This window comes from Sus scrofa, chromosome 9 (assembly GCF_000003025.6).
Source record: "Sus scrofa isolate TJ Tabasco breed Duroc chromosome 9, Sscrofa11.1, whole genome shotgun sequence".
NCBI lineage: Eukaryota > Metazoa > Chordata > Mammalia > Artiodactyla > Suidae > Sus > Sus scrofa.
Window position 1 is genome coordinate 125,801,698 of NC_010451.4, and position 24,558 is coordinate 125,826,255.

General features: G+C 42.3%; 1 protein-coding gene across 3 annotated transcripts in view; it reads left to right on the forward strand.

Moving 5' to 3' along the window:
* Positions 1-24,558, forward strand: part of C9H1orf21 (chromosome 9 C1orf21 homolog) — a 232,921-nt gene that overhangs the window by 188,616 nt on the left and 19,747 nt on the right. For all 3 annotated transcript variants that reach the window (XM_003482739.3, XM_021063814.1, XM_021063815.1), the window contains exons 4-5: positions 10,798-10,874; positions 18,690-18,750. In XM_003482739.3, the coding sequence (XP_003482787.1) occupies positions 10,798-10,874; positions 18,690-18,750 (138 nt within the window). The remainder of the gene's footprint in view (positions 1-10,797; positions 10,875-18,689; positions 18,751-24,558) is intronic.

Genomic DNA, 24,558 nt, shown 5'->3' on the forward strand with positions numbered 1-24,558 from the left:
CCTGTTTCTTTCCCATATTAGGGAAGTTTTCGGCTATTATCTCTTGGAATATTTTTCTGTCCCATTCTCTCTCTCTTCTGCTTCTGGCACCCCTATAATATGGATGTTGGTGCATTTAACATTGTCCCAGAGTTCTCTGAGACTCTCTTCATTTGTTTTCAATCTTTTTTCTCTTTTCTGTTCTGCATCCATAATTTCCACTAATCTATCCTCCACCTTGCTTATTTGTTCTTCTGCCTCCTGTATTCTGCTGTTAGTTGCTTCTAGTGAATTTTTTATTTGTTATTGTATTTTGCATCTCTTCTTGCTTAAGTTTTATGTCTTGTGTCTCTTTGCTCAGTGTTTCCTGTAAATCATTCATCTTTGCCTCCAGTTTATTTACAATGTCTTGCATCATCTTCAGTATTAACAGTCTAAAGTCTTTTTCCTAGAGGCTGAGAATCTCCTGATCACTTAGCTAATTTTCTGGGTTTTTTTCTTTCTCTCTCATCTGAGTTATAGTTCTCTTTTTCATTTTTATAGGTTTTTGGTGTGGTGACCTTTTTACAGATAATAGAGTTATAGCCTCTCTTACTTCTAGTGTCTGCCCTGCCTTGTGGCTGAAGTTGGTATGGGGGTCTTGCTGTAGGCTTCCTGATGGGAGGGACTGATGCCTGCCCACTAGTAGGTGGAGCTGATTCCTATCCCTCTGGTGGGTGGGGCTTTGTCTCTGGGTGAGATTAGAGGTGGCTGTGTACCAGGGGGTTATCTGAGCAGATTCCCATGGAGACCCTGCTTTGCCCTGGGACCCAGTGCATGTGAAAGTCTGTGTGTGGCTTTCAAGAATGGGGTCTCTACTAACCCTCAGTCCCGTGGAGCTCCTGCGCACCAGCCCCACTGGCCTTCAGTGCCAGATGCTCTGCAGGCTCTCTCTCCCAGTGCCAGATCCCCACACGTGGGGGTTTGATGTGGGACTCAGAACTCTCACTCCCGTAGGTGAGTTTCTGTGATACAGTTATTTTCAAGTCTGTGTGGCTTCCCATCTGGTAGGTATGGGGTTGCTTACATCACATAATCGCCCCTCCTACCTCTTGATGTGGCCTCCTCTTTGTCTTCTGGAGTAGGATATCTTTTTGAAAGTTTCCAGTCCATTTGGTTGAAGATGGCTCAGCATTTGGTTGTAAACTTTGCTGTTTTTAGGAGAGAAGTTGAGCTCCCATCCTTCTATTCCACCATCTTAATCCCATCTCAGAGTGGAACTTTTAAACCGATGAGATTTAAATAAAACTTGAGGCTGGAATTGATGCTAGAATGGGTTGAGGTTTAGGTACCTTGGGATAGAGTGAACATATTTTGCATGGGGGGCGGGTATGAAACTTTGGGAGCCAGAGGGCACACTGTGGTAATCTGAATAATACCTCCCAACAAAGATGTCTACATCCCAATCCATGGAACTTGTAAATGTGTTACTTTCATGGGAAAAGGGATTAAATTAAGGATCTTGACATGGAAAGATTATCCTGAATTATTTGAGTTAATCCCAGTATAATCACAAGGATCCTAATAAGAGTTAGGCAGGAGATTCAGAGTTAGGAAAGAAGGCGTAAGGACAGAAGCAGAGGTCCGAGAGGAGAGAAGATGTTTTACTGCTGCTTTGGAGATGGAAGAAGGGACCATAAGCCAAGGAATATAGGTGAAGTCTGGAAGCTGGAAAAGGAAAGGAAACAGGTTTTTCCCTAGACCGAGACCCAGGAAGGAAGCCTTGTGAACTGTTTTTAGACTCCTGACCTCCAGAAGTGTAAGGTAATAAATTTGCGTTGTTTTAAGCCACTGAATTTGTGTTCATTTGCTACAGCAGCAATAGAAAATTAATAAGAGCAGATTTTCTGGACACCGACAAATTTGGAATTAAAGAGAGTTGTGGGTGTGTCCAGCTAGATCAGAAGGCTGGAGCCTCATTTTTGGCTGGCTCATACAGCACAGTGAATGTGAGAAAAGGGATCATGCCTGTAAGAAAAATGGCATCATTTAACTTTTTGTTTTTAGCTTTGACATTTACAGTTTCTCAACTTAGCAAGGAAAACCTGTTAAGATTTTGGTTCATCACAGGAAAAGTTTAGCAATTCTGCACACATGGTGGCTTTTTATTTGTTAAAATATCAAAGGCGTGATGATACCTTTTTTTGTTCTAATAGTTTGTTAACGTTGATCAAATGTACTTTGGTTTTTCTGCCTGTGTTTTTACCTACCAGAAAAATCTAGCGTAAAGCATGTTTATTTTGGTCTAGTCAGCTCTCAAACGCAGTCTTTTAGAGACCATAATCCGGTGATAGTTGAATTCCTAAAATCTTTGGTCTTGTTATTATGCATCAGAGTGACTTACGGTAGATTCACACTCCTTTGTGTTTTCTTTTACTTGATGGTTGGAGAGGAGAAGTGAGGAATGGAAAGAAAATACAGTCAATGGGTGTGTGATGCAGTTTTGTGGGTGGGGAATAAAGCGCGGATTTTTGCTTCTGTTCTATCTTACTGTGTCCTGGTGGCATTTAACATATAGCATTGTCAGCCAGCCAGGTAATTTCAGCTTTGTTTTGAAGTCTGAACTCTGAATGGCATCTTGGTCCCGTTCAAACGTTCGGTAATTACGGTTTTTTCCCCACATGTAGTACAAATAAGATACTTGATGAATTTACACATCAGACTCTTGAGAAAGGAAGTTCCCAGTGATCAGTGTTAGGTAGTTCTTGGTCAAGAAAATACACTTTTTGAAGTTCCCACTGTGGCACAGTAGGTTAAGAATCCGACTGCAGCTGCTCGGCTTGCGGTGACGGTGCAGGTTCAATCCCCAGCCTTGCACAGTGAGTTCAAGGATCCAGTGTTGTCAGTCCCTGGCCCAGGAACTTCCATATACCACAGTGTGGCCACAAAGAAAAAAAAAAAAAAAGGAATTCCCCTTGGGGCTCCGGGGTCACAAGTCTGACTAGTATCCATGAGATTCTGGGTTCCATCCCTGGCCTGGCCCAGTGGGTTAAGGATCTGGTGTTTCTGTGAGCTGTGGTGTAGGTCGCAGATGCGGCTTGGATTTTAGGTTGCTGTGGCTATGGCGTAGACCGGCAGCAACAGCTCCGATTCGACCCCTAGCCTGGGAACTTCCATATGCTCGAATGCAGCCCTAAAAAAAAAAAAGAAAAAGAAAGAAGGAAGGAAGGAAAGAAAATAAGAAAGAAAGAAAGAAAGAAAGAAAAAAAGAAAGAAAGAAAGAAAGAAAGAAAGAAAAAGAAAGAAAAAAAAAAAGAAAGAAAGAAAGAAAAGAAAAGAAAAGAAAAGAAAATATAGGTTTGTTTTTGTTTTTTTAAAGTAAGCGTTATGGTAGTCATTAGGGCTGTTTATAAATATTCCAGTTTTGTTCCTTCCAAGCACATAGTAGGGCTCTCCTTTCTCCAGTCTCTTGCATTTGGGTGTGTAGCCACCAGGGAACTCCCTCATTGTCACCTTCGAAGCTGAACGTGTTCTTCATGTGTATGGACCCAAATCTCCTAATTCTAGTTAAAGTGTTTACCTTTTCCAGTTTTCGGGTACTTTTTGAAATGCAGTGGTTGGAAAGTACACACACACAGAGTCTGTGTGTGGAAGGAAACCCATTGGGAGTTCACATGTAGTGCTTTTGTGTCTTTTCTCTGTGTAGTCCCCTCCGTCCCAGGAGCTACGACTCCGCCTCCACTGTTTTTCTCTAGGCTTCCAGCTTCCTGCATACATCTGGCCCCTGGGCTTTCTTTATAAGATAGAACTTCCTGCTATTGAGCCCAGAAAAAAGAAAATGAAATCCCTTCACATTCCCACTCAGACTAACTCTGGGCCCCTCCCAGGACTGCAGCTGCCCCAGTGCTCTCCGACTTTGTGGGACCACAGGCAAAGAAGTGACAGGAGGAAAGAAATTCCTCTCGCCAGCAGGGGGTAGGGTGCTTTCTTCAATTCCCTGGACTCGATCTGTTGCTTCCTTCACAGTTAAGGAGCTGAAGTTTGAGAGCATGTTGTAAAGAAGCCATCAGTTTATCTTGGTGTTCTGACTTTCCCTTTGGGGATCGGGAACAGCAGGAGAAATAAAGTCGGTCTGACTGCCTCCAACAGGAGAGAATCTAAGAAGAGAATGATGAGTTTACTCTAGACCCTGACAAGTGTGTTCTGTGCATAAAGAAGTAAAATTGTTCCAAGCTAAAGAAGTTCTTTGATTTGCTGTTTAAATAAACCTGTCACTACCTGACCGTGGTTTGCAAACATTTTTGAGAAATGGCTGCTTCTTTCCAACATGAGTTGAAAGCTCCTGAATATACAATTCAAGGGGTTGCTGCTCTGGGAGGGCCTGCTATTGAGCCCTGAGGCAGCTCTGCAAGACCCCAAGGCTCAGTTGGAAAACTGCCTTCAGGAAGGCTGAGAGAGGGAACTCTAAGCCCAAAAGTACCTTTTCTCTGAAATAAAAGTCCTCAAACTGTTTTGAGTTAAGAATCACCTTGGACTCTTGTTTAAAATGCAGATTCTGAAGTTCCCTGGTGCCTCAAAAAATGGGTTAAGGATCTGGCATTGTCACGGCTCTGGCTTGGGTTGCTGCTGTGTTGTGGGTTCAGACCCTGGCCCAGGAACTTCCACATGCCGTGGGCACAGCCAGAAAAAAAGTATATGTATTTATGTAAAATTTCAAAATGAAATTAAAGTGCAGATTCCTGGGCACAGTCGCAGAGATGCACACTCTGGAGGTGTTGTGTGGGGCCTGGGAATCTGTATTTTAACAAGCATTCTAGATGATTCCGATACCAGTACGGATGGATCATAAAAACACAGCTCTACAAACTGCCTACCAAGGGCCCTTTTAAATGGCTTCATCTTATTCCCACTTGGTCCCAGTTTATTTTAGGTACGAAGTTTATGAGTGTCAAATGCCATTTAAATAGCTTTTTCTTGCCAAGGGAAATAATGTCTTAGCTACCTCTTCCGTCATCTTCCAGTGTAATTCTCTGTTCCTGTTCCCAGAGCACCCCGGACGCGGCATGGCTCTCAGCCCTCTCTGTTGGCTCTGCTCTATCAGAGGCTCCCATTAGCCTCATCGTTCCTCCAGCCTGTCTTGGTTTTGTTTGTTTTCTTTTTTCTCTTTTTTAAAGGCAGATGTCTTTACTCTTCTCCTTCCTCGGCAAACCAACCCAAAGTAGAAATTACATGGTGTTTATAAGCAAATGTAAAACTGACTTTTTGATGCAAATACAGCTGACTAGGAGGCTTACAAATGCTCCCATGTAGCAAGGTGCTGGGTGTTTTGATAGATACAAAGAAATACAAGAACAGATCCAAATAAGTCACATTTATAAAATGAATAAAGCCGCAATGAGACGCCCACTGGAATGACTGTAACTGAAAAGACCGTATGAAATGTTGGTGGGGAGATGGAGAAACTGGAACCATTGTGCACTGGTGGTAGGAATGTAAAATGGCACAGCCGCTTCGGAAAAGCTTGGTTGATGTTTTGGTGATGTTTGCCCTATCGTCTGGCAAATCCGCTCCTTGGAATCTGCCCAAGAGAAACAAAAATATATGTGCACACAAAGATTTGTGTATGAACGTTCATAGCAGCATGATTTGTAGTAGTCACAAACTGGAAACAATCCACGTGCCCATCAGTGTATGCAAGGATAAACAAAACACAGTACATCCGTACATTGGAGTAGTATTTAGCAATTAAACAAAATGCTGCAATATGCTAAGGTATAGATGAACCTCAAACTTTATGCTAAGTGAGATACCAGATGTAAAAGGCTATATGTTGTATGGTTCTCTTTATATGAATCTAGACAAAGCAAATTTGTAGTGACAGAAAGCAGCTCTCTGGTGGCTGGACAATACAGATGAGTGCAAATGGGTATGATGAAACTTTGGGGGCTGATAGAACTGTATTGGATTGGGGAGTTCTCTGTGGCTTAGCAAGTTAAGGATGCAGCTTTGTTACTGCTGTGATGAGGCTCACTGCTGTGGCGCAGATTAGAGCCCTGGCCTGGGAACTTCCACATGCTGCAGGTTGCGGCCACCCCCCAAAAAAAACCTGTATTGTGGAGATAATTTCACAGCTCTATAAATTCACTAAAATCATTTAATCATATATATATAATGGGATTTTATTTATTTTGGCCATGCCCACAACAGGGAGAAGTTACTGGGCCAGAGATGGAACCCATACCACAGCAGCGACCTGAGCCATGCAATGACATCAGATCCTTAACCTGTGGAACCACCAGGGAACTCCTAATGGGGGAATTTTATGGACTATAGAGTTTGCCTCAAGAAGGCAGTTTTCTTAATTAAGGCACATACCACAATTAAATAATTGATAGTCCTTTTTCTATGCAAAAGAAATAGAAGGGCACTCTAGTTAAAATGTGGCTTGCAGACCCCTGGAGGCTCCTGATACATTGTTGTTAGTTTTCTTTTGTTTCTTTTTTTGGTGGGTTTTTTTTGGGGGGGGGCGTTTTGTGTTTTGTTTTGTTTTGTTTTTTTGCTTCACCCACAGCATACAGAAGTTCTCAGGCCAAGGATCTAATCCACTTGGACCCAAGCTACAGCATGACAATGGCAGACCCTTAACAGCTAGGCCATCAGGGAACTCCTTCTGAGACATTCTCAGGGAGTCTTCAAGGTCATTTTCCTATTAATAAAGAAGCTATTTTCCTGCTTTACTCTGTCAACATTTGCGCTGACGGCACAGAGCAATCATGGGTAAAACTACTTGTGCCTTAGCACAAATCCAGGCAGTGGCGCCGCTCTTATTAGAGCCATTGTATTCACCACCACCACGCACTCGTGGTGGAAAGAATACATTCTCTTTTCCCTAAGAATGCCTTTGGTGAAGCAGTAGAAGTTATTTAATTTTATTAACTCTTAGGCCTTGGACGTTTCTCTTTTTAATAGTCTCTGTGTTGAAATTCACATCAATAAGTAAGATATTTATCTCATGGAAAAGCACTTCTTCAGTTGATTAAGTTGCAAGCTAAACTAGCAGTTGTTTTTTATGGGATATCATCTTCATTGTAGAAAAAAATGCCTGACCGACAAATTATGGGTATTCAGACTGGGGTATTTAGCAGACATTTTCTCCAAAATGAACGAAGAGAGCCTGTTACTCCAAAGGAAACAATTGTCAGTATTTGTTGCTCATCATGAAATAGACACATTAAACCAAAATTAAAATTTTGGAAAACTTGGATCCACCATCATGAGCTTTTGTCATGATTTTTCTGATGAAATTGATGCTGATTTTAGCAAATGTGATTTTTTTTTCTTATTGTATGATGAAATGTATTAAAATTTGGAGAATATTGGTAAGGAGTCTCGATTCTGAAAAGCTGAGGACTAGTGGCTGATAGCATGAACTCCAGGGACACTCTGCCTTCATCCAAACCCCAGCACGATTCCTCATGACTTGTAGGATCTCATGCGTGCCTCACCTCTCCATGCCTCAGCTTCCTCATCTATAAAACGGGGACAGGGATTGTGGCTCAGCAGGGCAAAGAACCTGACTTGTCTCCATGAGAATGTAGGTTCCATCGTTGGCCTGTTCAGAGGATTAAGGATCTGGCGTTGCCACAAACTGCAGCATAGGTCACAGATGTGGCTCAGATCTGGTATCGCCATGGCTGCGGTGTAGGCAAGCAGCTGTAGCTCCAATTCGACCTTAGCCTGGAAACCTCCATACACCCCAAGTATGACCCTAAAAATAAATAAATAAATAAATAAATAAATAAGGATAATAATGGTACCTACCCCAGAGAGGTATGTGGGCCTAAAGATGAATTAGTCTCTCTATACTTGTGGAGTTCCCATCATGGCTCAGTGGAAACGAATCTAAGTAGCATCCATGATGACACAGATTTGATTCCTGGCCTCACTTAGTGGGTTAAGAATCCAGCGTTGCCGTGAGCTATGGTGTAGGTCTACAGATGCGGCTCGGATCTGGCACTGCTGCAGCTGTGGCATAGGCCAGCAGCTACAGTGCCAATTGGACCCCTAGCCTGGGAACCTCCATATGCTGTGGGTGCAGCCCTAAAAAGACCAAAAAAAAAAAAAACCTATAAAAAATGTATACTTGTGAACATTAAAATAGGTTGATAAATGCAAATCACTTAGAATAGTACCTGACTTGTATTAGGTGTTCCATGAGTTATTACTGATCTTGATGATTGGTAATTTGTAAAAACAAATATGTTATAAATAGCTAGAGATGTCTATGTAACTGTATACATTTGTAGCTGGGAACTCTTCAGCGGCTTCCTCCCACCCCCTTGCCTCTGCCTCACATTTGGTCTTTTCACTTCCTGGAAGTTCACATCTGTGCCTGACACCTGAAGTGTCCTCCCCATCTCTTGAGTCTGTTGGTGGGAGAGGGGGTGTCCTTCTTTTTAAGCAACACAGTGTGTTGGGTCTTTATTATAGTTGATTTACAGTGTTGTGCCTATTTTTGTTGTATAGCAATGTGACCCAGTCATACATGTATATATATCAAAATGTAATATATTCTTTTTCTCTCAGTGTCTTCCATCATGTTCTATCCCAAGACACTGGATATAGCTCCTGAGCTGTACAGCAGGATCTCACTGCTTATCCATTCTAAAATGTGGTCATTTGCATCTGCAAACCTTGAACTCCCAGTCCATCCCATTCCCTTCCCCGCCCAGGCAACCACAACTTCTCTAATGTGTTTTTAAGGACTACTTGGGGAGGCAGTGTACTTATGAGGGTACAGTTTAATAAAATGAATAGAAACAGAATACAGTCATATGTCACTTGTATTCTTAGAATTAGAAGCCACTTTCCTGCTTCAGTAGTGTTTAAAATCATGATGGCATTATTTAAGTTCAAAGAGTTTGGGAAATTGTGTGAATAGAGAAAAAAGTGTCAGGTTCTGTCATATCAAATGCATCCATTTTCAGTGCTTAATCCAAGCAGACATAAAGTTTAAGGGAAAAAATGATTCATTTGGAGGGAACTTACATCTTTAGTCAGAGACTACAGTTGACTCATTTTTATCTCTGTTTAAAAAATGTATTTGCTGGCACTGTTCATTTGTTTTACTGATATTTAATGAGTGCCTCTCATAAGTGCCATGCCCCTCACCAGGCACTGTGCCCCCCCGTCAAAAAGAAGGAATGTAGCCCTGCCCTCCTGGAGTTAGTGCATTACAGTTTTCTAACTGTCCCCCTACCTTCTTTGTAAAAAAATCAGGTTGTTCACCTGTTATTCCCTGACTGCGTAGCCAGAAGGAACGGTGTATATTTTATGCTTTTTAAATGTTCCTGAAAACATTCTTGAGTTTACTGTGAGGTAAAGAAGGTAAGCTCGTCTGCAAAATAATTGTAATAATTATTTCTTCTAGAAGATCACAAACAAAAGTGTTCTGTATTTTGGAGGACTAAGGTTAGAGAGATAAGCTCATGTTTGATGGTAAACAGCAGACAACCAAGCATGTAAGTCATGGCAGTTTCACTGACTGACATGGCTTCTGCTGCCCTAGGAAACGTATGAAGGATTTTTTTTTCTTTTGGGGGGGGGTCGTTTTAGGGCTGCACCTACGGCATATGGAAGTTTCCAGGCTAGGGGTTGAATCAGAGCTGCAGTTCCTGGCCTACACCACAGCCACAGCCACACGAGATCTGAGCTGCATCCACGACCTACGCTGCAGCTTACGACAATGCTGGATCCTTAACTGACTAAGCAAGGCCAGGGATCAAACCCGCATCTCATGCATACTAATCGGGTTCTTAACCTGCTGAGTCACCATGGAAACCCCTGAACTCTTGAAAGAGCTCATGTGGGGACCATCTATTTTATGTGCCATATCCCACATCACTCTGCAGGTGGTGAGAGTGGTGGGCCGGCCCACAGGCGTTTCTGTTCCGTACCCTAGCCTAGATCTTTAATTATCAGCACACCTCAGGTTCCAGAAGTACATATAGTCACCTATTAAATAGATTTAGAAGAGTTTTTCCTTTCTTCCTTCTTTTTTTTTTTTAAGTGGGGAGGGTAATGTTTTGAGAGCAAATTAAAAAGCACCTTGACTATGTTTTGAAGATAATATTGTAATAACACAGAGCAATAGCATTATTGAGACGGTGTGTTTACCAATAGACTTGTATTTTAAGATCTGAGAGTATTTCTTTTGCATGTGATGGGTTTCCTGGGAATAAGAAATCAGATCAGGCTAAACACCAAAGAAGTACTTCTGGAATATGGGCTGGTATTGACTTTTATTCATTTAATTGAATTCAATTTTAATATTCATTGTGAATGTGAAATTTTAGTTATTTTTGGTCACATTCTTGTCCCTGTCACTGCTTGGACAGTCTTTATGCTTGTGCAGTTTTATGTCTCAGTAACTGAAATTGTCTTTCGCAAATAAAATACACAAAGTCACTTAACCTGGGCAAGCAAACAATGGCTGCGTTTGTATGGCTGCTGCTCTTTTTAACACGAGACTCGTCTGTTCTTTATCTTACTGTTTTCAGTAACTCCACCTAAAAATCAAATATTACGTGCATATAATTTTCTAAAGGGAACCAGAGCTGTTATAAAAGTTCATTCCTCTTTTCTTGATGATGTTCCCTGATCCAGTATTTGGCAGTTCTACCACTGCTCTGTGGCCTCTTTAAAAGGACTTTGGTCCTTGTGAGGTAACCAACCGTAGAGACTTCCAAACAAATCTGATACTTTGGTGATGAAAAGTCATGCTCTTGTTTAATTGCTGATTCTCATCCTGTCTTTTATATGTGTGTTTATGTGTTTCAGGAAAAAAGTGCCAGTTCAAATGTCAGACTTAAAACCAATAAAGAGATTCCGGGATTAGTTCATCAGCCCAGAGCAAAGTAAGTTCTGGTTCCTATTTTCCTATATTATTTGTAAAGCTAAAAGTGGTCTTAGAGTGAGCTCCATTTTGCCTACCGGATAAAATCAAGACTTGTGATAAAGTCTCAGTCATTGAAACAGTGTGGTTTAGTCTGATGAATCAGAATTGAGAGACCCACCACATACGACAGGGCTGACATTTCACGCCAGTTAGAAGAAATTAAAGAGGAAAATCTTTATGACTGTGGGGTAGGGAAGAACTTTGAATAAGTCACAAAGGATGCGAATCCTAAAAAAAAATGATGAATGTTTATGACTGCATTAAAATTAAGAATGTCTCTTTATCAATATACACTGTAAAGAAGCGTAAAAGGCCACAAAATGATGGAATATATTTACAACACATATAATTAACAATAGTTGGGTTTTCAGCCTATATAAAGTAATTCTCTGAATCAAGTATAAAAAACAGAACTCAGAAAAACAGGCTAAAGACGTGAACAACCACTTGACTGAAGAGGAAACATGAAGAGCTAATGCATAGGGAAAAAAATCCCATTTCACACCACACACACACAAAAGTCTGATGATCCAAAGGTTTACCAGAATATGGAAAACAGGCACACTTAACCCCTGGTGGTAAGGATATAAACTGATACAGTTACTTTGGAAAATAGTTTGCATTATCTAGTAAAATTGTACCTGGGCATACCTGGCCCCCGAGCACCTCCGCTCTCAGGTATATACCCTTGAGAAACTCTTGTGCATGTGTGCCAGCAGATATAATTTGAAGTATGCATAGCAGCACTATTTGCATGAGCTCTTAAAGTGCTTGAAGGTAATACCCAAATGTCCATCAAGTATATAATGAACAGCAAAAATGTGGTATGTTCTTATGATGGGAATACTATATGTCAGTGAAAATGACCTGTAGCTGCACAGATCAAGGTGGAGGAATCTCATGAACATAAGGTCGTGGAAGTAAGTCAGTAAGATAACCTGCCTGTGTACAGTTTCACTATGTAAAGTTTAAAAACAGACAGAACTAAGCAATATAAATATGTATATGATAAAACAATAAAGATAAGTAGAAAGGAGCTCCCATTGTGGCTCAGTGGTTAATGAACCCGACTAGGATCCATGAGGATGTGGGTTTGATCCCTAGCCTTGCTCAGTGGGTTAAGGATCCGGCGTTGCCATGAGCTGTGGTGTAGGTCACAGACGCGGCTCGGATCCCACGTTGCTGTGGCTGTGGTGTAGGCCAGCGGCTGCAGCTCTGATTCAACCCCTAGCCTGGGAACCTCTGTATGCCACGGGTGCAGCCCTAGAAAGGCGGGGGCAGGGGGAACAAGGTAAGCAGGGAAATGAAAAAACATTAAATTTAGAATAGCGGTTCTTTCTAAGTGGACAGAAGTCAATGAAACCAGAGGTTCTGTTTTTTAACATGAGTGGTGATTATATGTGTGTTCCTTTAATTATTCTTATTTTAAAATGTACAAATAACGCTGTATTTTTTCTAGGTCAAATATTTCACAATTAAAAATATTAAGGAAAATAACGACTAGTTTTCTAGATTGTCCTAAAACTGAGTCTCCCTTGGTGATAAAATGCACTTGGTGTAGCTATGACTCTACCTGCTCTTCTTCCAAGAGACCACAAGCCTCTTTCGTGCTCTTTGGCCTAAATAGGAACAAGTCTCCAGGGTACTGATCACCTGAGTACACTGGACAGTCACCTCCACCCGACAGTAAATCTGTTACGTGTGTGTAATAGCGCCCCATACGTCAGTACCATCGGTGGAAGGAGCTGTATTCTCTGCGTCTTCCCAGGAAGTTGAGACAGAAGTTAGCGGAATTGCTTTAACCTGGCTTGGAATTGCCACAGCCATGGCCACTGTGACATGGTGGGTGGGATGGATCTTTAGGGGGGTGGAAAGTGAGCTCAGGGATGTAATTCTTTATTGCACAGGAAAACTGGGCATTTTAAAATCCATGCATCGTTTACAGTGTCAGTGTAATGGTGCAACCGGATTTTGGCACCCTTAGGTCAGTGTCATGCTGCAGTGCCATCCTCCGTAGTCCACTTCACTGGTAATCACTTTGATCTACACTAATCGTAGCCGCCGCTGGGGACAGCAGATATCTGATGCCACTACCAAAATTATCTTCTCATCCAAGACATTCGATATATGCTATTTTTAAATGCGTCTCTTACCTCTGAGTTGTGGAGAAAGACTGTATTAAGGAGAATTTCTTTTTTCCTTTAGAGCAAATCCTTACTTCTTTAACTTTGACACACTGAAATGGCCTGCGTTGCAGATTGGCATGTGCTGAAGCTTTCAAAGAAGTTGATTAAATTGGCTCATGTGTTCACATTAAAATTATGAAGAAATTCCCCTGTTTTTCACACAGCATAATGATTGTGTGTGTGTGTGTGTGTGTGTGTATGCACGTGTGAATTTGAAACTGTGAGTCAGATTGTTGGGTTTCTGGAATTCGACTAAGAAATCTTTCTGGAGGGCTAAGAGAAGGGTATTACTTTTCCTGCTTGCTGACATATTGGACCCAGGAAGTTATTGTTTATTGTATCATATAAAATGAGGCTTTTTTCCCCAGGAGTAGAAGGACAGTCCCATACCCAACAATGGCAGATTTCTTTCTACTGAAGGCACATGATCCTTATACTTGCATTTGATGCAACATGTAAAGCACCTTCTCCCTGACTTTATAATCTCAGGCAAGTAACCTAATGTCTTTGAGCATCAGTTTCCCCCAGGAAAAATGGAGATGAAAAATCCTGTCTTAGAGGGCTGGGGCTTAAATGCAATAACGGACGCCCGTTGCTTATGACAGTGTCTGCCGCTTGGTGAGAATAACTTAACCGTTAGAAACAACCTGAATGCCCTTGACCAGGAAATGGAGTGAGTGAACTGCACTGTAGTCACACAGCGGAACATGAGCAGTGAAAACAAGTGCACTGCAGCCACGCACAGCCCCAGCTGGACCCTGAAAATCCAGGACTAGGACAGAGAGTAAGTCCTGAGGATTGCATGGAGCCTGCTGACTCTGTAAAGTTAAGAACGACTAAAATAAATCATCTGCTTTGTAAGCACATCGAGAGGTGGAGTAAAGCTCTAAAAGAGGATGAAAGGCAAGGGGGGCCATGATGGTTCGCTTGAGTCAGGGGGAATCCTGCATGAGTGGGAAGTGAGTAACCTCGAGATTGTTGTTAAGATCCCAGCTTTGGGTTTTGGTTTTGGTTTCAAGGGTGCTTATTATACTTTTTTCTTTTTTACTTTTTAGGGCCACACCCATAGCATATGGAGGTTCCCAGGCTAGGGGTTGAATCGGAGCTATAGCCGCTGGCCTACACCACAGGCCACAGCCACAGCAATGCGGGATCTGATCTATGTCTGTGACCTATGCCACGGCTCACGGCAACGCTGGATCCTTAACCCCCTGAGCAAGGCCAGGGATCAAACCTGCAACCTCATGGTTCCTAGTCAGATGCCTTTCAACTGCGCCATGGCAGGAACTCCTGTTATACTATTTTTAAAGAATAATTAGCTAAATAAAAGTGAGCCATGCAGGAACTACTAGCAAGGGTGTGTCCTGGTGTGAGGATTAGGAGTCACCCACCTCCTGGAGGCGCAACTGAGAAAGTAAGGATGATCATGAAGCAGTAATTATGCTTGGGCTAAGACTGGGCAGGAACCCACGGAGTAGCTGGGTTTCATCTCAGCAGGTGAAGTATTAAGGAATTAGGACTTCGCCTTCTCCTATTTTTGTGACTTCGGTTTTTATTCTTTGGAAGCTTTTTGTTTTTTTAAGTCACTAAAAATGAAAGCCCTTTTTTTTGTTTTTTTAAGTCACTGAAAATGAAAGTCTTTCAGCCCTAGAGCTCATTCTGTCCACCTTTCATTCATCTGCTTACTTGTCATTAAGATTCCATAGCATCATCATCTCTCGCCTCCAGAAGCAGAGAAGTCTCAGAAGATTTGATGGCAGGGTTAACTCACAAGAGCCTGGCAAGGGCCAACTAGGGGCCACAAGAAATGCTCCAGAGTATAAATGGTGTATAGTCTGTGAAAATGTTGTGTCACTTTGTTGTACACCTGAAACTAATATAATATTGTCAAACAGCTATACCTCAATTTAAAAAAAAAAAGAGAGAGAGCGAGCTGTTCCAGGGGGAGCATTGTGTTTTCTAAGGTGGAATTTTGGTTATTAGAGAGAAGTGGGGATAACTGAAATTGTTACCAACATAGAGGCTTTTGTAACAGATTTTAGATCTGATTAATCCTAGCCTCAAGCATCTGTACTTTATAAACTGGATTAGAAACGATTCAATTAACCCATCCTAAGCCCTGAGAAAAGACAGAAAAAGCCAGCCGCGTGCTTTTCCCCTTCTCCTCCCTCACAGTCGTCACATTGTCCATTGGAAGGGATTTAAGAATCCACTCGTTACCTAGGGCCTGTTTCTCACAGGGCAGTGCGTTCTCTTGCAGAACTGCTGCTAATGCCACTGGGTTGGTGTTCCGCAGAAGAGGGCATCCAGGTTTGTCTGGGCAGGAGTCAGTCCGCATGGGGCGATTTTCTTCATCAGAGGGCACGTTCTGTCTCTGCCCCCGTTGCAGAGATTCGGGGTTTCTCTCTGAAGGGAAGGCGTGGAGAGCAGCAGAGTGAGCCTCCTGCTCTCCGATTATACCACCCCTAACGGTATCCCTAAGACAAGGCGCAGGTGACAAGTCGCTTGCGGGCCTTTGCTCCCCCTGGCACCGTGGGCCATGCTTCCAGGGACAGCAGAGTTTATGTGGGAGAGTTAACGTAGTGCATCGGGATTTCAGAATAAACAAGTCACCCTTCCACGGTGTCGTTGCTATCGTTCAGGGCGGCAAGATAGCGAATCAGTCTGGGGCGTGATGCTTCGTAGCAGGTGTGCCGTGAGGTAGAGGCAGGTATGTCCTAACGCGCGCAGAGGAGGAAGAAGCAGGCAGCCCTTCTCTGGCACTGGAGTACGACAGCAGAGACCAGCCGACCGGGGTCAGGTGCTGCCTTTGGTTAGAGTTGTGTCTCACGGGGCTCGTGTGCAAATGAACGTGGAAGTTCATTTGCTGATCACTGCGCTCTCTAACCCAGAGTGAGATAAAGTCTTAGTTCAGGATTCAAATGGGGTTGAAAATACACTGCCTTGTCTAATTAATTCTGGATCAGGTGTTTTGGTTTGGTTTTGCTTGGTTTGGTTTGGTTTATGCTTAGAATGTGTGTCGTTAAACCCCATGAAAGTGAATCTCCTGAGGTTTTTACCACATAGGCATCCTGAGGTCCTTCTCCTTGGGTCTCAAGCTCTTGATAGGGACCCTGAGCCTGTGCATTTTCCATCTCAGAGCTGCCAGACACATTTGCAGTGTTGCTTTTACTTAAGGTCTCCCCTCTTGTCCATCTAATATGCACGTGTAAGAGTACTAAACATTGCATTCATGTTGTGATGTTTCTGTGAAGGAGTTAATGGCAGTAAGTATTAGCAGCCATCTCAGAATGTTAGTGCCAGAAAGGACCTCGGAGACACATTTGCTTGTTTTAAAAATGAGGAATCTGAGGTCTGCACCTCCCCCATGCTAGCAAACTCTGCAGGCTCAGTGACGGCTCATGAATTTAAAGAGAGACCACTTGCCCAATTAATTAAATATGTATTGCCCTCCTGCTGTGTGCAAGGCAGTATATGCTAAAAACAAAAAACAAAAAACAAAAACAAAAACAAAAAAACGCTAACCTCAGACTTTCTGTGATGAACAGCAAATCCTAAAAGTGTCATTTCTATGATGTCTCTTGGGATTTCTTAGGGAAACTAATGTATATATGGTTCTCTATTTGGTGTGTTTGTGTGTGTGTGTATATATAAATATATAATCTTCATGCCTTTCCTCTCTGAGACCCAGAGCTGTCCAGCAACCTTGTCTGCTGAGAGCTTGGCTTAGAACAGCAAAGATGCCCCAAGGTGTCTGAGCAGCCACAGCGGATGCCAGGATGTTCGTGGTTCCCACTCATAAGAATCCCCCAGGCTCTCCCTCAGAGCCTGTTTACACTAAGTTGAGACACAACACCGACAAGCTGGCTGTGCAGTTTCTAAGCATGGAGTTGAAGCAACAACTGAGAAAAAAACAGAAAGAGGCTGAGACCTTCTCTGGTAGGAAGAGATGAAAGAAGAAGCTCAAAAGCAGGTGAAGAACAGAAGCCTGGAGGTTCTTAAGGCCATTTTGCTTAAAGAGAACCAGCTCTACCCATCTTCGAGGCTCAGGCTGCCCCAGGATTCCCGAAGAGGGTTGTGACTTAAGATCATGGGAGTGGCCACTTAGGTCATTCAAGTTGAGTAATGTTTGAGATACATCATCTGTTACTGAGTATACAGTTTAAAAGACTTGCATCCAAAGTAGCTCCAATAAAAAATGTTTTGGCCATTAAAGAGGTAAAACCGTAAGGAATTTGGGAAAACTCAGCTCGGCAAAATGGCTTTTCTGTTCAGCCTGAGAAAGAGAGGAGAGTGTTTGATCCACTCTCATCATCCTAGCTTCTGCCCTGCCTTTCTCACCTGCAATCAGAGAGGGCCTGTTTCTGAAACAGGACATCCGCCTTCTTTAAATGATCATGGAGAGGGTGGCAAAGACTCCAGGATACACGGGAACGTGCCTTATAACCGTAAAAGTTGATGCTACTTCTCAGATCTTCTCACTGATTTTCTCTTGTACCAGGCTAATGTCACTGTGCTCCCAGACTTTAAATCTAGGTTTTACAGGGGGAAAACCTCCTTTAAGCCTTCTGATCTGTCATGGGGGGCCCGAAGGGTTTCGGGTCACTTGTGCCACTCTCTGTGGCCCCTGAGGGGTGAGGCCTGATGCTGAGGGGCTGGCAGGTGAGCTGCTCACCACAGCCAGACATGGAGGAAAGAAGCCAGTCCAGAGCCATCTCCCACCCCCACCTCCACCCCCAGCTCCTGAACCAATGGGCACTAATAGGAAGCGAAAGAAACGCTGGGCCATGTGTTTCTTGCCACAGCATCCCGCACCTCCTTGAAGCACCCGCAGCTCTTTGCTCGATGGAAACTACTGTCATCAAGACCATGTTGCCATCAAGCCCCTTTCCTTCCCATCTGTGATCTTCTCTGCTCTCCTTAGCTTCTTGGTTTTATGCCACCAACCATGTCCATGTCACTGAGTATGCTGTTAAATAGCAAAGGACAAACACACAGGACGAGGCCACTCAGACCTGCCTCCGCACTCGCTCCCACATTCTGGAAGGATTTTGGTTCCAAAGATGAACATTTGCTCTCGCCAGTACAGATGTTCAGGGGCAGCGGCAAGTTCTTGGCTCGTTAGCTGCTGGCCCACACCTGCACAGTCAGCTGAATACCGTGCTGACACGGACCGCCTTTGTAAAATACACATTTCAGTGTAGTATTGAGATGTATTTCCTGTTACGGCTACACACGCGGTGGAAATGTGCCATGTGCTGCTTGCCTGTGCTTTTTGTTTTAATGACAAATGTGTATCTGAAGAAAAAAATGGTCGTGCACCTCCCATTAGCACCACTAGAAATAACATGCACGTTGAAAGGAAATTGTGTTCCTTAAACTATAGGAACTGATAAACTGCTATGAAACATGTTGATAGCATTACTGTAATGACATTCATCCTTAATGTGGCTTCAGAGTTCTTGAGTGAAGAAATCTGCAAGAAATAAACGACTGCCCCAAAGTTTAGGGACTCAGCATTTTTCATTTGAGGGAGCTAGGCGTAAGAAAGGATTGAAACATGTACTTAACGACTCTTTGTTTTTCAGCATGCACATCTCTGAAAGCCAACAAGAATTCTTCAGAATGCTGGATGAAAAAATCGAGAAGGTAAGAAATAAAACAACGTCATGTTTCAAGGGAAATGTTGCCTCGGGAGTCAGGATAATGATATTTCTGGTTTCTCTGTTACAAAGCTGTGCTTGCAAGGAGATGGCTAGAGTGTTAAAAAGACCCCCCAAAAATGTGGCTCTAAGAATATTTATGTATAAGAGAGTCTCCTGGGCTGCTGCTGCTGCTAATTAATTAAAGTGTGGGAAGTCAGGTAGAAACTAGTAGAGCCTTTGCCTAGAGACAGAGCTTTGCTGTCCCCATGTATTATGTGCACCTGCCTTCCTGCCTGGACCTCAGGCTGCAGTCAAGACCATCCTCAGCACCTGCCTCCTGCACGCCCAGTGCTGCTCCGAGTTCTTTACCAATGTCACAAACATGTTGCGATCAGTACCCACCTCCGAGAAGTGCCATGAGCCAGGTGATATCTGCATCTTACAGACAAGGAAACTGAGGCTCAGAATGCTTGAGGAACTTACCCCAGTTTGTAAGCCAGTAGCGGTGGAGTGGGAATTCCAGCCTATGTCTCCAAGTTGCTTCTCTAGGAGTGTGTGGATTTCACATTGACGGTAAGAAACAAAGTTGTGCCAGGTGGCAGTTGAACATGTACTTATGATCTCAGAGTCCCATATGCAATCAACGGAATGAAGTATAGAATATGGTAATAACGTCCTGCATGCTTATAGAATTTAAATTTATCACTGCAGGGGGTGAATTTTAAATGCAAAAGTTATAAACTATAAGAATTATAATTTGAAAACCTTATTCTGAAGAAGAGTAAAATTCTAAATTGAGAATATACCACAACTATTGTTAAAGCATCATGGGTCAATTTTGCCTTTGAAATGTTTTCAATGTTTATTTTTATTTCTTTTTTTACTTTTGTGGTCCTTTATTTGAGCATTTCTCTAAGAATTCCTAAATTGTGTATATATATCAGTCAAGGGACGATAGTATTTCAGCAGCAGACTCCTCTCTAAGGTAGACCCCGTCCTCCACAGAAGAAATTTTCTAATACACCATTAAAAGACCAGCATAGAGTACCGGTATAAAAAATACAGATGAGTAATGAATTGAAGTAAGAGTTTAATCTACAGTGTTCCTTGGCTATGCTTATATACTCATTTGAGGTTTTGTTATTGTTGTTTTTACTTTTAGTGAAATCTTGGTTTGTACAAACTTTTTCGATTGAATAATTACCACGTTTCACACATGTTGGTTCAGAAGCTGTTCAACTTGCCGATAACGTTTTGTTTTCAGTAAAGAGAAGCATAGAAAGAAATATTTTTGTTCCCACTCTAATGGTGAAGACCTTTTCTTACTCTGTGTGTTTGGATTATTTCTCCTCCACTAGCTTTTTGGCAATAAAAATATCTGCCTAGTCGTCAGAGGTGGTCTGTAAAAGTTGAAACCTGAATTGTAAATGATCTTTTGAAACAACATTTACAAACCCTGACAAGATGTTTAAGATGATCTAATCCCTTCTGGTGCTTTTCCATATTTGAAATTCTACTTCTGTTTACTCAAAGCTGAAATTCATTGTTGTCATCTGAAATTCGATTTCCCTTCTTACTTGGCATCCAGGGTGTAGACTATGAGGTGTTTAACACAACAGAAGCAAAGTTTATAACTTGATCATTTATTGGACCAAGGAGCATGTGTAGATTCAATATAAACAGCATTCCTTCTCTTGAATACATTCATATTCAAAAAAGAGCTGTTACATAGTCTGTGGCATGTGCCGGTTTCAGATTTCTAAGGGAATTCACTGTCTTCTCTGAACCAAACTTCCCTATTTCTCCTCGCTACCTAAAAATCATCCTGAATATTGTGAATATGCCCTCCTATGTATCATCTGACTATTAAGCCTCCCGAATTAAAATGTCTCCTTCTTAATATATGTGTTTGGCTTCATATGATCTTCAGCATAGTTTATACAACAAAAATTGGAAGTTGACTTCTTATGAATTATTTTCCTGGGTTTTTACCATTGCTCAGTATTTCTTTGGGGAGTTCCCGTCGTGGCGCAGTGGTTAACGAATCCGACTAGGAACCATGAGGTTGTGGGTTCGATCCCTGGCCTTGCTCAGTGGGTTAAGGATCCGGCGTTGCCGTGAGCTGTGGTGTAGGTTGCAGATGCGGCTCGGATCCCAAGTTGCTGTGGCTGTGGCTCCGATTGGACCCCTAGCGTGGGAACCTCCATATGCCGTGGAAGCGGCCCTAGAAAAGGCAAAAAGACCACAAACAAATAAATAAATAAATAAATAATTCTTTGGTCCAACTAGCATGTGGACAACCTAAATGCAATTCGGATCTAGGTTTTATAGGGTTGATTTTTTAAAAAATTAAACTGAGATCTTCATGCTGAAAATTAGAGTCATTCTGAGCGGCCTTGGTTTTCAGATTTAATCTCCCTCAGAAATCGTTTTTCTTCCTTCAGTTGGTAAGAAGCAAAACTGAGTGAACCTGAGGGGATTTAAACCTGCCTTGATTCATACTTTGTGGTTACTAAAGGTCCATAGTGCATGGTTTGACTTACTTTTCAGCTCTCCTCCCGGTACCAAAACTACCTCTGTTCTGTCTCTCTCAAGGCAGATGCAAAAGTACTCCTAGTATAAGGAAACTAGGACTATTAGATGGTTTTAATACTTACAGGGAAACTTAATGTGGACTACTCTAAGTCAGAAATGGTCACAGTGCCAAACTGCAGTTGACTTTTGTACCACAACTGGGCAAGCGGTTTTCTAAGACGTTAATGGTGGCATGGAAAAGCAAATAGCAAAAAATGCATTAAAAATTATTTAGCACTTGGAGTGAATTATTAGGGCATTATGCTATGACTCAGGATAGAAAAATGAAATACAAAATAAGGAGGAAACAGTCCCTTGCCTTGAGGCGCTCAATTTTAAAAGCACGTTTCTTTGAAAATGGAATTATTTTACCAACAGAGGAGTCCGTCATCCATCACCCCTACCCCCATTATCACTGTGAGTCGGGTCTTTCTGTCCTGAATACAGGTGTTTCAGGGGTCAAGTGCTGCAATTTGAGGTCCACCCTTGGACACTTGGCCTCATTTTACTATGGTGTGTAGAAGGCCAGGACACTGAGCTGCATCTGTAGATGACCATGGAGAGATTTTGTCAGAAGAGCAATGAGAGTTCAAAAGAGCTTCGAAACTGCTGATCTGCATTCATTTTCTCTTTTTTTTAAAAAAAAAAAAAATTTAATTATAGTTGATTTATAATGTTCTGGCAATTTCTGCTTTTCAGCAGAGCGACCCAATTATATATATATAATCCTCCATCATGTTCCATCACAAGTGATTAAGTACAGTTCCCTGTGCTATACAGCAGGATCTCATTGCTCATCCACTCCAGATACAATAGGTTGAATTTACTAACCCCAAACTCCAGTCCATCCCCTCCCTCCTCCTCTCCCTTGGCAACCACAAGTCTGTTCTCCAAGTCCATGAGTTTATTTCTTTTCTGTAGACAGGTTCATTTGTGCCATATATTAGATTCCAGATATGAGTGATATCCCATGGTTTTTGTCTTTCTCTTTCTGACTTGACTTGGTATGAGAGTCTCTAGTTCCATCCATGTTGCCACAAATGGCATTGTTTTGTTATTTTTTATAGCTGAGTAGTATTCCATTGGGTATACGTACCTCATCCTCTTACTCCATTCATCTGTTGATGGACATTTAGGTTGTTTCTATGTCTTGGCTATTGTGAATAGTGCTGCAATGAACATGGCTATGGGTGCATGTATCTTTTGCAATGAGATTTTTGTCCTGACAGATGCCCAGGAGTGGGATTGCTGGCTCCTCTGGTAGCTCTATGTTTAGCTTTCTGTGGTATCTCCATTCTGTTTTCCATAGTGGTTGCACCAAGTTCCATTCCCACCAAGTGTAGGAGGGTTCTCTTTTCTCCACACCCGCTCCAGCATTTGCTATTTGTAGACTTACTAATGATGGTCATTCTGACTGGTGAAAATCCTGTGAAACAATGGGAGCACCTCATTTATTTTTACTGCATTACCTTTTACTCAGGTACCTAACCACTCATTATTCTCCTACCATCTACAGCCACTGTGCCTGACAATTCATAGGCTCCTGAATGTGGTGATGTTTGCCTAATTTTGCAGCCTAAAGAAAATGACAGTTTACTGCAGAGTAAGATAATGATTTTAAACTCGACTCTTTCACTGTATTTAGAGGAGAAAGAAGAAATATAGATTATTAAAACTTGGCCTGATGGAAGAGTTTCTGAGTATAGTACCAAATATAAATCATATCAGATTTTCAGATATGCTTTCTTCTACACATTCGAGTTTACTTGTGAGAATCAGACAGAGTAAATAGAGTGTTTAAAGTATTTGCATTAATGGTATCCTTTCCAGGCACAGGGATTTCTATTTAGCTTTCTAAAGATATAAGAACAGGCAATAACTGAGGAGTCATTTGCCCTCTCAAAGAGAACCCTGACTATTAAATAAAGAATATCACAGTGCAGGAGATCCCTGATGGCTCAGCAGGTTAAAGATCCAGTGTCGTCAACTGCTGTGGCTCGGGTCACTGCTGTGGCAAGGGTTTGAGCCCTGGCTCAGGAATTTCCACGGCCAAAAAAGAAAAAGTTTCAGTACAATGCCATTTGTGTCTGGTTAGTTTTCTTCATCCAAGGCATCTTTAACTTTGCTAGGACGTAGCATCTTTTTGGAAGTCTACAAAAGGTATCAAAACTCTCTCTATAAAAATGCACGTGGTATCATATACACAAAATTCTTAAGTATAATTTTATTTTATTTTGTTTTATTTTATTGCTTTTTAGGGCTACACCTGTAGCATATGGAGGTTCTCAGGCTAGGGGTCAAATCAGAGCTGTAGCTGCCAGCCACAGCCACAGCCACGGCCACAGCCACAGCAATGCAGGATCCGAGCCATCTCTGTGACCTGCACCACAGCTCATGGCAATGCTGGATCCTTAACCCACTGAGCAAGGCCAGGGACTGAACCTGCGTCCTCATGGATGCTAGTCAGATTCATTAACCACTGAGCCATGATGGGAACTCCCTTAAATATAATTTTAGAGTTTTATAACTCTCTGGATCATGTCCTTGGGCCCCAGGCAAAGAACCTGTGAATTTCTTTATGATGCATTTAACTGATGTGCTTCATTCAAATCTAGGGCCCAAGAACACCCATAATCATCCATAAGTCTCATCATATATATTTACCCATGTACCTCTGACTTCAGGAAAGTTAGGGTTGTTCCCTGGTGGCTCAGCAGGTTAAGGATCTGGCATTGTCACTGCTGTGGCATGGCTTCGGTCCCTGGCCCAGAAACTTCTATATGCCCCAGGTACGACCAAAAATAAAATAAAGTTAGGAAACTGAGCACAGGTAACTCCAAGAACACCCATTCCCCTTCCTTCTTACCTCTCCTCATCTTTCTCTTCTTTGAAAATAGCTCAAAGTATTTCACTCCCTGAGGGGACACATCAGCCTGCCTGCCACACCTTGCATATTCCGCTATGATTTTGAGACTCCGCCTCTGAAATTGTATAATTCTGACTAGAATTATACAATGTGACATTTTGAAGAAGTGTCTGAGAAAGAGCAGTGTACAGATTTACAGTCAGCTGATATTATTTCTTTCTTTTTTTTTTTTTTTTGTCTTTTCTAGGGCCACACCCGCAGCATATGGAGGTTCCCAGGCTAGGGGTCCAATCAGAGCTGTAGCCGCTGGCCTACACCACAGCCACAGCAATGCAGGATCCGAGCCTCATTTGCAACCTACACCACGGGTCA